The 13,156-nt window shown below is 29.8% G+C and overlaps 1 protein-coding gene across 1 annotated transcript in view; it reads left to right on the top strand.

Moving 5' to 3' along the window:
* Positions 1–12,486, top strand: part of LOC117171678 (muscarinic acetylcholine receptor gar-2) — a 97,166-nt gene extending 84,680 nt beyond the window's left edge. Inside the window, exons 3-4 of the mRNA XM_033359195.1 lie at positions 3,344–3,523; positions 10,082–12,486. Coding sequence (XP_033215086.1) covers positions 3,344–3,523; positions 10,082–12,309 — 2,408 coding nt within the window. The 3' untranslated portion in view covers positions 12,310–12,486. The remainder of the gene's footprint in view (positions 1–3,343; positions 3,524–10,081) is intronic.
* The last annotated feature ends 670 nt before the right edge of the window (positions 12,487–13,156 follow it).

Here is a 13,156-nt window from a genome sequence, read left to right as displayed (position 1 = left end):
AATCTACTCTCACCATTTTCTGAAAAATTTAGTTCTGAATTTTTCAAAAAAAAAAATTCTAAAATCGGTGCATAATTGCGTTCTAAATGTCATTTTGAACCTTGTTTTCCGATTTCACCCCACTGTGGGCCGTCAGGACACCTTCGTAACCCCTAGGTGCCAAAGAGCCATGGGCACGATCACTCTACACTCATAACTTAGGGGGGTGGTCACATTAAGCGATAAACTCAATAAATACCCGTTCGCAGGCCACCATACAAACGGAAGGCTGTTTCTTAGTCCCAGTGCGGGCCGCAGGTCATTCCCGTGCCAACTCCAGAGATTGAAGATCGGTCCGGGAGGGACCTCGACATAGGGATCCAGGAAGCCCGAGTTAGCTAGGCTCTTTCACCCTTCTATCATACTACAATCATGCATACCAAAAGAGCCCGTCTATAGGGATCCTTTTCAAAACACCCAGGAGAGCCCGTTTATAGGGGTCCTTTCATCCATATCCATACTCACGCAGGCCGAAGTCCGTTTGACCCCTATGTCCCACACCCTTAAGCCTCCCTAACCAACTACAAGTTCTTACAGACCCTAGGGGAGGAAATTTCATGATGATTCTATACAAAAAAATTCAAAGTTCATCCATCGAAAACTGCACTTCTGCCGTGTGGCCCCACTGCCACACACTGTTCTTTAATTAGTGTTTCACGCTTGACCATTTAAACATGTAAACAGCTTGAATAATTTCATCAATTTGCGTTTTTTTTACTTAAACCAACTTAGTTTAAAGCCTAAATGTTTTTAGTCCGACAAACATACTTTGTGTTGTCTGAATTTAATGTTTTAGTCCGAAATTGAAAAATTGGGTGCAAAATTAAGTTTATTTTCTTAGCAAAATTTTCAGTTTTATATAATAATATTTTAGAAGTATTAAAAATAAACTTTCATGTTTATTCAAACTATTATTCTTAACTTTTTAAATTATCAAAATTTGTACTTACTTTCTGTCGGTTTCACTGTCTTTGCCCTATTCGCCTCATTTCCTCTTTCTCGTTTTTTTTTCATTTAAATGCTAACTAAATTAATAGAGCCCCACAAGAAAATTCAAAAATCTTTTGTTCTTTGTGCTTGGTTAATAATTGTATTAATTAGTTAAAAATAAAATTATTCTAATGAAAATCCATCTTGTTGATTTAAAAATTAAACTATTTGGGCAGAATTGTTATCTTTTTAGTTGAAAATGCAACTGCTTTGCTGCAAATTCAATTATTTAGAAAAAAATTCAAGGATTTCATTTCAAGATTACCATTTTTTATTCAAAAATTAACTGTTTTGTTCAAAAATCGTCATTTTCGTGACAGTTCAACTTTTTTTATAAAAGATTCAACAATTTGGTTAAAATTTTGTTTCTTTCTTGTTTGAAAAATCTTTCTTGTTTGAAAGTTCAACTCTTGTTAGAAATTTTATCTTTTTGGACAAAAATACAACTGTTTATTTAATAATTAATCTTTTTTATTTGAAGATTCAAACATACGGTTGAAAATTCGTCTTTTTTGATTGAATTCGAGGTTGAATTCAGTAATTTTTTATCACTAAAACACATACTATTTTATCTTTGATAACGCTGCGTTCAATCATTCAAGGCCGATAATCTGAATCTGAATAAAATTAGTGTAAAATTATTTTCAGTGGTGCATACCTTCTTTTTACTACCATAATTATTGCTTATATGTGACACATTTGTCATTTTTACAACAACAAAAAATTATTTTTTAGGGTTTGGAGGCCTTGAATTGCAGTTTAAACGCAGTCGGGCTCGAAAAGTAAGAGGGTATCTCAATAAGAGCGATTTGACTCTCCTTAATGTTTCTCGTTCGTAAAGCGCGGAAACGTTTGTTTCATACGTGTAATTCATCGAACAATACACTAAAATCGAAAGTAGCTATTGCTAAAACAGATTTCACAGATTGATAAATGTAAAACAATCCACTTTTTATTATTATTTTTTTAATTGCCGCTTTACCAAAACGAGCAAGTCATTAATAATCAAACTTGACCGAAATCTTTTACTGAGAAGCCTTGGAATGAATCCAGTGGCATTCAAAACAAGCACGGTAGTTGGAGTACTGCTCGATTACGGATTAGGGAAAACGCTCTTATTGAGAACTCTCTTTTTGAGAAGAACGAACGAATTTGTTTCAAACTTACACTAAATTTCACAATTATTTGTACACCAAATAAAAGAAAAAGGGAAGTTAGACAACGAATAAAAAATATTTTATGCAACACATGCATGAATACTGGCGTTCCTAACTGAAGATACCAGTACAAGTAAATTTGTAAAATTCTAGACATGTTTCTGGACACGATCCTGAACACAAAGGTGCATAGAAAATCCTTTGGGGTTCATATTAAGCACCTATTTTTCTTTGTGGAAACGTCACTTTTGGATACCAACAATCAAAAGAATGAAAAATTTTTTATGCAAATATGTGCTTACATCATATGTTCCAGATGACCTTAAATGTCACCCTAAGGTTATTTTAACTCACACAATGTTTTTATTGCTATTAGAACAACATAATTAGAAGATATTCCATAGCGGACAGATTTATGTAAGTATCACGCGTTGATGAGAGTCTAAACTTTGATCCTCATCTGACGACCCTGTGAAGGTCATCAAATTTATCCCCAAGGTCAAACTGAAAGTCACATTTATCACATACATATTCAACCTTAGCGACCTCAAAAACCCCTTGGGTAATGTTTTTCGTTAACACTAAAAATTCACCTTACCGGACTTTAGCGGTCGTGACTTTCAAACTGATATCAGGTCTGGTTCAAGGTCAAAGTTAGACTTTTAACAACGCGTCATACTAACATAAGTATGACAGCTATGGAATATTTTCCAATAATGCTGTTCTTATAGCTATCAAAACATTGTTTGCGTTAAAATGACCTTAGAGTGACCTTTACGATCATCCAGAACATGTAACCTAAGTACATATTTTAATGTGAAATTTTCCGTTCTTTCTATTTATGGTGTGAAAAAGGGACGTTTCCATTTTTTTAAGTTGACCTTGAAATAACCTTGAAGTTCACCCTTAAAGTCAAAACCAAGGTCACCATCAGGTTCCTTGTTAAAAGTTATAATGGGAATGACCTAGATCTTTGTAAAAAATAATGAGAAATAGGAAACTTATGTAAGAAATTATTTCGGCTCTCCCCTCCCCCACACACTGAAGAAAGGCCTTACGCAATTAATGGACGCTCCTTTCCCAAAAAACTCTCATTATCTTATATTGACTATTCTTACGATATAGATGTCTGTATTCTTTTTGTTTGTTCCTGAAAGAAGTCTTACCGCCTTTTGAGCTCTGGCAAACAATCCTGATTGCCATTTGTCTAGCGATCTGTATAGTACTGACCATTGGAGGCAACATTCTCGTTCTTCTGGCATTCATTGTCGACAGGACCATCAGGCAGCCGAGCAACTACTTTATCGCCTCTTTAGCTGCTACTGACATGCTCATAGGTGAATTTCCATCCATTATTATTCCAACAGGGTTGCTACAGGTCAGGGAATTCCAGAAGGTCAGGGAAAGTATGGAGTTATCAGGCATTATCAGGGAAAACCTGACAAAATCAGGAAATTTGCGATAAACTGGAGTTGAAGTCTATTTTATTATTTTCTGAAAATTCAACAATTTTCTTTAAAAATCATCTATTTTGATACAAATTGCAGCTTTTTGTTTAAAAACAACAACTATTTGGATAGAATTTAATATTTTTTTGGTGTAGGATTCAACTATTTTGTTCAAAATCGGTATTTTGGGGCGAATTAAACTATTTTTGGTTAATAACAAAAATCTTTTTTGGTTGAAATATCAATAACCTGTTACATTTTTCGTTGAGAATTTATCTTTTCGATTGAAAATTCATTAATTTAGATGGAAGTAGAACTACACGGTTAAAAATTATTATTTTATTTTTTTTATTTGATGATTCATTATTTTAGTTGAAATTTTTGTTTTTGCTCAAAATTGTACTATTTTAAAAAAAATTATTTACACTATTTGGTTGAAACTTTATTTTTTTACAGAAAATTGACCTATTCTGTTTTCAGTTGAAAATGTATCTGTCTTAGGTAAGAATTATATTATTTTGTGTAAATTTCGTTTTTTAGTTTAAAATTTGAAAATTTTTCAGATTGTTTTCACTGAAAATTCAACTGTTCTTTTTTTGTTCAAAAAAATATATTTTTTAATCAAAAAATTCATGATTTTGAGTTTAGAATGTGTCTTTTTTGTTAGAAAATTAATCTTTTGCGTTTAAATTCAACTATTTTGTTAAATATGAGTTTTTTGGCGAAATGTTCATTATTTCAGTTACAAACTTATTTCTTTAATTAAAAATTATGTATTTTAATTTTGTGACAAATTTATAGTTTTAGATAAAAATTTAGTTTTCTTGTTTGAAATTTTATTTGTCAGCTTAAAATTTTAACTTTTCATTGATATTATTACGGTTATACCTTCTTGGTTGAAAATTCATTTATTACGTTATAAATTGAACTATTCTCTTAAAAACTATTTTTTTCAAATTTATTTGTCTAAATGAAAATTTAACTACTTTATTTGGTTTGTAAAATATTTTTTTTATTTGATTAAAGATTTCTCATTTTATGACTAATTTTGTGAAAATTCATATTTTTTGGTTTAATTCAACTGGTTTTGATTGAAAATTAAAATATTTATTGGTGAAAATATCAACTATTACACTTTTTGTTGAGTATTAAGTTTTCAGCAAATATTCATCACTTTGGGTAAAATATTAAGTACTTTGTTGAAAATTCCTGTTTTAGTTACAAATTATACGTTTAAAATTAAAATTTAATTTTTCTATTTTTTATTTATATATGACACGCTCAGAGAAAAAGCGAACTAAAAAAAAAAGTTACGGAAAAGAGAACTAAAAACACGCGAGAGGAAAAACGACCTAAGAATTAGCCGAGGGGTAAAACGACACAAGAATGAAGGGAGAAGATTCCCCCCACTTTGCTGCTGCGAAGACCAGCCTCGTGTAAAGCCGAAAATGCGCGAACACGAATACGAGCTCGCCCGACTTCACGAATGACGATCTAATCAACTGCTCCTCAAATTTATTCTGGTTTTAAAATCCTGAGTTACCATAGAATCATTATATTTGTTGCGAAGTGGAAAATATTTTCACCATATAATTAAATTTTTTACTAAAATGATATATTTTTAACAGAAAATGGAATGTTTAATCTTTATCTAAACAAATCATATTATATCAACAGAAAAGAATTTTTACTAAAAAGGTGGATTTTTAGCGAACGCAATAAATTCTTAATTAAAATAAATGAACTTTAAACAAGAGGAATAAATTTTTACCAAAAAAAGATAAATTTTTAACTGAGAAAGGTCAATTTTCTTACCAAAAAAAATAACAAATTTTTTAATTAAAAAAATACATTATTACTGTCACATTTTTACTGAAAATATAACTATTCCATTTTTGGCTGGAAATTTAACTTTTTTTTAAAGACTTTCTTTTTTAGTTGAAAATTTAACTGTGTGGTGGAAAATCCACGTATTTTGTTGAATATTTATCTTTTTTATAAGAATATTATTCTTTATATGTAAAATTATTTGATGAAACAAATCAATCCTTTCTTCGACAGCTGATATTTATTGATTTCAAATTATTTATGTCTTACGGTAGACATGCGTACCTTTTTTCAAAGGTTCTTAAACCTGAGTTGATGATAGTTTAAAATAGTCAAACAGATCAATTTTCAGTCAAAAAAAAGTAACATTTTAGTAAATTGTTTTAAGAAAATGTTACTTTTTTGACTGAAAATTGATCTGTTTGACTATTTTAAACTATCATCAACTCAGGTTTCAGAACCTCTGAAAAAGGTACGCATGTGTACTGAAACGTCAGGAAGTTTCAAAAGGAGTTTTTTTAATTAAATAAATATCTGAGTTTCGAAGAACATGTTTTTTTGACTCATATTTATTTTTTTCGATTTACGATTGGACCGTAAGACATAAATAATTTGAAATCAATATTATTCTTTATGTTTGTACATTCATTTCTTTGGTGAAAATGTAACTATTTTGTTGTTAATTGGATTTTGTTTTAAATTAATTTTTTTTACTGAAAATATAACTGTTCCTGTTTTGGTTAAAAAGGTATCTTTTTTAGTTGAAAATTTACTTCTTTTGTTGAAAATTAAACTACTATGTTGAAAAATCAATTTTAACTATTCTATTTTTGGTTGAATACTTATTTTTTAGATTGAAATTCATTTCTAAAGTTGAAAATTGCTTTCCTGTTTGCTTTAAAATTCGTCGTTTTTGGAGAAAATTAATTTCATGGGTAGAAATTTCATTTTATTATTAGAATATTATTCTTGTTGTTTGTGCATTCACTTCTGTGTTTAAAAATTCATGTATTTTGTTGTAAATTCGATTGTTTTTGTTGTTATTCAAAACTCATTTTTTAAATTGAAAATTTAACTGTTTCATTTATGGTCTAAAATTTATATTTGATGTAAAAAATTAATTTCTTTATTGATAATTCAACTATTTTGTTGAGAATATGATTGTTTTTGGGCTGAACAAAAATTCAACTAAGAATTTAATTATATAATTTTTTGTTAAAAATTTATCTTTTCTAGTTGAAAATTTATTTCTTTTTTCATTGCAAATTGAACTATTTGATTTGAAATTTGTTTTTTTTGCTTGAAAATTGACCGTTTTTAATTAAAATTTCATCTGTTTTGGAATTAAATTATTCTTATTGTTTGAAAATGTATCTATTTTGGTTAAAAATTCTTTTTCTTTTATTGTTGATAATTGAACTATTTTGTTACAAATTCAACTGTTTGCTGAAAATTAATTTTGTATACTGAACCATGAATTTGTATACATTATCTTCGTTTGAAATTTTTTTACATTTTAAACTTGAACAGTTTTTCTGATTTTTTTGCTTGAATATTGAATTTTCTCAGTTAAAATTAATTTTTTGTTTGTAGAGAAATATTCTTATTTTAAAAAAATGCATCTATTTTAATCAAGAATTCATTTCTTTCGTTGAAAAGACTGAATTGTATACTAAAAAATGCATTTTTAATAAAATACATGAACTTCGAACAAAATAATATAATTTTCCACCAAGTCTAATTTTCTATACAAAAATTAATATTTAATCATAGTTAAATTTTCGACAAAAAAGATTAATTTTCTTGCTGAAATTGTTTTAAATTATTGAAATTCATTGGAAATTCCTTGGAATATTTTAAAACATCCTAAAATATTTTAAATCCTTTAAAATCTCTTGAAATTTTTCAAAGCTCTTAAAAATTCCTTGAAATTTTAAAAATACCCTAAAACATTTCAAATCCTTTAAAATCTCATACTAAATTATTGAAATCAATGGAAAGTTCCTTGGAATCTATTAAAATATCCTAAGATATATCAAATACTTTAAAATCTCATATTAAATTACTGTAATCAATTGAAAATTCCTTGGAACCTTTTAAAATACACTCAGTGATTTCGAAACCTTCAAAATCTTTTGAAACACCTTGACATCTTTTTAAGATTTCTAATGTACTTAGAAGTTTTTTAAACAACCCTGACATAATTGTTAAAATTCTTTGAAATTCCCTGAAATTATAAAAATGGATTGAAAATTCATTTACATCCTTTTGAAAATCCTCAAATATTTAAAATCCTTTAAAATCTTTTGAAATCTCTTGAAAATTGAAAATTCAAAAATACCCTAAAATAATTCAAATCTTTTACAATCTCATACTACATTATTGAAATCAATTGAAAATTCCTTGGGACATTTTAAAATACTCTCAAATATTGCAATACCTTCCAAATATTTTGACAAACCTTGAGCTTTTTTTAAAGATTTTTAAAGTACTTCTTTAAAATTCTTTGAAATTCCGTAAAATTATAAAAATAAGATGAAAATTCCTTGACACCTTTTAAAACATCCTCAAATATTTTAAATCCTTAAAAATCTTTTGAAAACTCTTGAAAATTTTAAAAGCTTCAGATTGAAATTTACAAAGCAGAAAAATTTCAAAACGTTAAATATTGAAATATTTGTAGATTAGAGTTTTGAAAATGGAATCAATAAAAATTCAAAACTTTCAAAATTTTATTTTGAACTATGAAATATGAATAATTTCCAACTCGATGGAATTGAAATCTTCAAAATTTAAATTGTATACTCAGAAGATTATTGACCAAAAATTAGTAATCATAAATAAATTGAAAGCGTTCAAAATTTAAAATTATGTTTAAAAAAAAATATATATACATAATTTTATAATTTTATACAAAAATTGTTTTAGAAATCGTTAAACTTTAACTCGAGTAATTTCTATCAACACTTTAATTTAATAGTTTAACTAATCTACAAACATTAAAATTTTTAACATTTTGGAGTTTTCTGTTTTCTAAATTTCAGTCTGAAATAATTTTATTTGGAGATTGCCCAATTGAAAAACGTACTTTTAAATTATGAACGCTTTCATTTTATTCATGATTATTAATTTTTTTTTTTAAAACTTTCAAATTTACAATTCAAAAATTGAAGACTTGAATCCCATCTTAAATTACCATACCAAATTATTGTTATTGAATAGTTGCAAATTTTTGAAAATTAAATATCGAAAGCTTTGAATTTTTATTGATCCGATTTTCAAAACTATAATCTACAAACATTTCAACATTTAACGTTTTGAGACTTTTCTCTTTTTTTAATTTCAATTTGAAGCTTTACAAAATTTCAAGAGACTTCAAAAAAATTGTAAGTGTTTTAAATATTTGAGGATGTTTTAAAAGATGTCAAAGAATTTTCAATTTATTTTTATAATTTACAGGAATTTCAAAGAATTAAAAAAATTTTAGAAGGGTTATTTAAAAAAATTCAAAAGTACTTGAAAAATCTTTTTAAAAAAGTTCAAGGTATGTCAAAATATTTGGAATGAATTGCAATATTTGAGAGTATTTAAAAATGTTCCAAGGAATATCCAATTGATTACGGCATTTTAATATGAAATTTTGAAAGATTTGTTATATTTTAGGATATTTTAATAGATTCCAAGGAATTTTTCTTTGATTTTAATAATTTAGTATAATATTTTAAAGGATTTGAAAATATTTTAGGGTATTTTTTAAATTGCAAGGAATTTTCAAGAGCTTAAAAAAATTTCAAGAGATTTAAAAGGATTTTTAACTACTTTGTACAAAATTCTTTTTTTTTCATTAAACAAAATTTTTTAACTACAAGAAAATTTATCTTTTTTTTCGAAAACTTAACAATGATTAAACATTAATTTTTTGTACAGAAAATTAAATTTGGTGAAAAATAAATTTCTTTTGTGCAAAGTTCATGTATTTTATTAAAAATGCCTTTTTTAGTTTATAATTCAGCTTTTTGGGTGAAAATTTAACTTTTTGTTAGAAATTTTAACTTTTTTGTTGAAAAAATTTAAACAAATTTTTTTTTTAATTTATGTATTTTATTCCAAATTTACTTTTTTTTTGCATAAAACTAATTGTTTTAGTTGAAAGTTGAACTATATCTATTAAAAGATCTTCCCCCTTCATTCTTGTGTCGTTTTACCTCTCGGCTAACTATTAGGTCGTTTTTGCTCTCGCGTGTTTTTACTTCTCTTTTCCGCAACTTATTTTTTTAGTTCGCTTTTGCTCTGAGCGCGTCATATATTATTTATATTATATTCTACGTATGTTTTAAGCAATTTGTAAATGACCCAAGACAACAATTTTTATGACGATTATCACTTAGTGTTTTTAAAATAAAATTAGAAAAAAAAATTTTTTGCATTAGAATTAAAGTTCTCATAGGTGTAAAGTTGTTTCTGTACTTAAAACAAACAGTTAGACAAGTCAGGGAAAATGGAAAGCTGGTCCAGGAAATGTCAGGAAATTTCGAAATTGTGATTTTGTAGCAACCCTGTAAAAATTTCCTGATAAAAAATTAAGTACATTTTTCTCCAAGAAAAAAATTATTCTTTCAGGCACCGTTTCCATGCCATTTTACACCGTATACGTTCTCATGGGATCATGGGACCTGGGGCCATTGCTGTGTGACTTATGGCTTTCCGTGGATTACACAGTATGCTTGGTTTCTCAGTATACAGTTCTACTTATAACGATAGATCGATTTTGTTCGGTAAAAATAGCTGCTCAGTATCGAAGTTGGCGCACGAAGAATCGAGTTATTTGGATGGTGACCATTACCTGGATCATCCCTGCCTTGCTCTTTTTTATCAGTATATTTGGGTGGGAGCACTTTATTGGCTACAGGGATCTGGCACCAAACGAGTGTGTGGTTCAGTTCCTAAAAGATCCTGTTTTTAATACTGCACTTATAATTGGATATTACTGGACAACCCTGATTGTCCTTTTTATTCTTTATGGTGGGATTTACAAAACTGCCTACGATATGCAGAAAAAAAGCGAAGCGAAGCAAAGAAAAATGCAGTCTATGGTGGCACTCAGTGCTGGTGCCATGTCTGGTATGGCTGGTCGAGCGGCAGGAATAGGGATATCCAAGACTCAAAGTACTCTTCTTAGTCAGGACAAACCAAAAAGTACTGGAGGAGGTACCACCTATTCTCAAAACTCAACAAACGATGGAAATGCAGAAGATGATAAGTCAAAGAAACAAGTCGGTTCTGATGAATCATCGTGCAAACAGACGGGTGCAATGGCTACGGAAACAGAAAAGTCTGAAAGATCCAGTAGTCCTGCTTTTGATTCAGATGAAGAAAGTACAGTCGGACCCACTCATCAACCCAGCTTCAGAAAGAGATCATCCTTAGCTGGACTTGTTGCTCATTCTGGTGCTCTCCAAGTATTTACCACCAATGGTAGGCTCAATGGGATTCTCCCTATTAAAGTTGAAATGAATGTTCCGATTAAAAAGGTATCGCCAACTAGTCCTATGCAGGAGGCTGTCCAGAAAGCACAAACACTTCCCAAGATCCAAGAGCTCAGTCTTCTGGACACCGATAATCCCGTCGAACCTGACAAGTCTAGCAGTCGTACATTAACTCCGGAGCAATCTTTAAGATCAAATGATCTTCCCGTCTCACCCCATTCTGTGGAGGAGACACCTACAGCTCAAACCAAGCATGGAACAAACTCCTCTAACATTATTCCTCCACCATCGCAGTTCCGAGGTAGTCCAAACATTTCGGAAACCACATCATCATCATCTTCCTTAACGGACAGACAAAAATCTTTAACAGTTTCTATACATGGTCAGGTGACATACGACATCCTAACAGGTTTGGATGGAGCGGATTTGCGTTACATGGACGAAAGTTCAGTGATTGTACCTAGTCCTTCTTACGAAAGTCCTCCTTCCTCATTTTCATGCAGTCTTGCCAATCCCTTATCCACAGCTCCATCATCGCCGATTCTCAACAATGCAGCTGGAACATCAGTTGCGAATAACAGTCTTCTTCAGGCAGCTTTAATCAGAGCGACAGCTCAACAAGCAGGTGGTGCACAATCGGCGACAATGACTCAATGTAACTTAACATCAAATGCTGCTTGTCAAACCATTCCACCTCGGGTTTTTGTCACTCATCAGGTAAACGCTGCTTCCCAGACATCACCTGTTGTCAGTAAAGTTCAGACGGAAGTGACTGTGAAGGCAGAAGATTCAAAACCACAACCTGTAACAACAGTCATTTGTGCCACGCCAGTGGAATCTTCCAATAGTACAACCGACAGATTTTCAGACCAGCTGACCAAGCCAAACATCCCTCTACAAAATTCATCTTCGAGTAGTATGGTGCCAACGATTTCCGGAACCACAAGTGGACAAGAGGGAAAAAGGAAATCAAAGAAATCTAAGGATAATGACGACGGCGAAGAGAGTTCCAAGAAGGATTTTGTCAAAAGTATTGGAAAAAGGATAAAAACAAAGACGCAGAAGAGAGATCCTGCAATGGGACGGCAGAAATCGAGGACAGAAAATAGGGCGCGGAAGGCCTTCAGAACTATATCCTTTATCCTTGGAGCATTCGTCGCCTGTTGGACACCTTATCACGTATTGGCGTTGGTCGAAGGATTTTGCTCCGTACCTCCATGTACTAACAAGCACGTCTTTATGTTTGCCTATTTCCTCTGTTACGCAAACAGTCCCATGAATCCATTCTGCTACGCTTTAGCTAATCAACAGTTCAAAAAAACATTTACCAGAATTTTAAAAGGAGACTTGCACATGACGTAAGGTTGTACCTCAATCAAGAAACAAAATAGATGAATCTTTGTGAAAACAAAAACTGCTTCTTACCGTAATTTAAAAAGACGAACCAATCACTTCGCCACGTAGAAGCTGTGTATATATAGAAATATTATCGCGAAGAAAAATAATGTAATAGAATATTTTTAAGTGCGGATAGAATTTTTCAATGCGATCTTCCAATTGCGAAAAATTGCAGAGAAATTATCCAAGAATTTCCGTGCAATATTGTTGAATGGTGAAAAGAAACTGTTTGCTTTTTTTGTTATTTTTAACAGTTGTTATTTTTTCTCTATATTGCAATACATTTTTTATGGGTTTTAAATATTTCTATATATTTTTTTTCAACACCTTACTACAAAGAAATGTGAGTGTGGATGTTTAGCGAAATGAAAGCGTGGGCCAATGTAATATTAAGAAATAATCTATCACTTTAATTTTTATCACATTTATGATAAATTTCTTTGAGGAGGTCTATGTGTTTTTGAGAATTTGAATCTCTTCATAAACGTTTTTTATACTTGAAAAAATATCTGGATACATTTTAAATTTATAAAAAGTCGTTTTCGCTGAAAAATTAAATCAATTTTTAGGTTTAAATTAAAATTGAGTCTGCAATCATTCTTGACCCATTCGGATGCTTTAAAAAAAATTCGAAGTCTGTTTTCGAGCTCGATTTCTGAGGAAGCTTTTAATTCTTTTCAATAATAAATATACATATAGAAAAATATTCTAATTCAGTATTTCAGCTTCTTTACAGTCATGCAAATTTTTTTGTCAATTTTTTTTATCGCTAGAAAATAAAAATTTATTTATTAAAAGAGTGGTTGTTATC

Source organism: Belonocnema kinseyi, chromosome 4 (assembly GCF_010883055.1).
Source record: "Belonocnema kinseyi isolate 2016_QV_RU_SX_M_011 chromosome 4, B_treatae_v1, whole genome shotgun sequence".
NCBI classification, from domain to species: Eukaryota; Metazoa; Arthropoda; class Insecta; order Hymenoptera; family Cynipidae; genus Belonocnema; species Belonocnema kinseyi.
The sequence above is the reverse complement of the archived record's forward strand: the minus strand, read 5'-3'. Positions and strand labels throughout refer to the sequence as shown.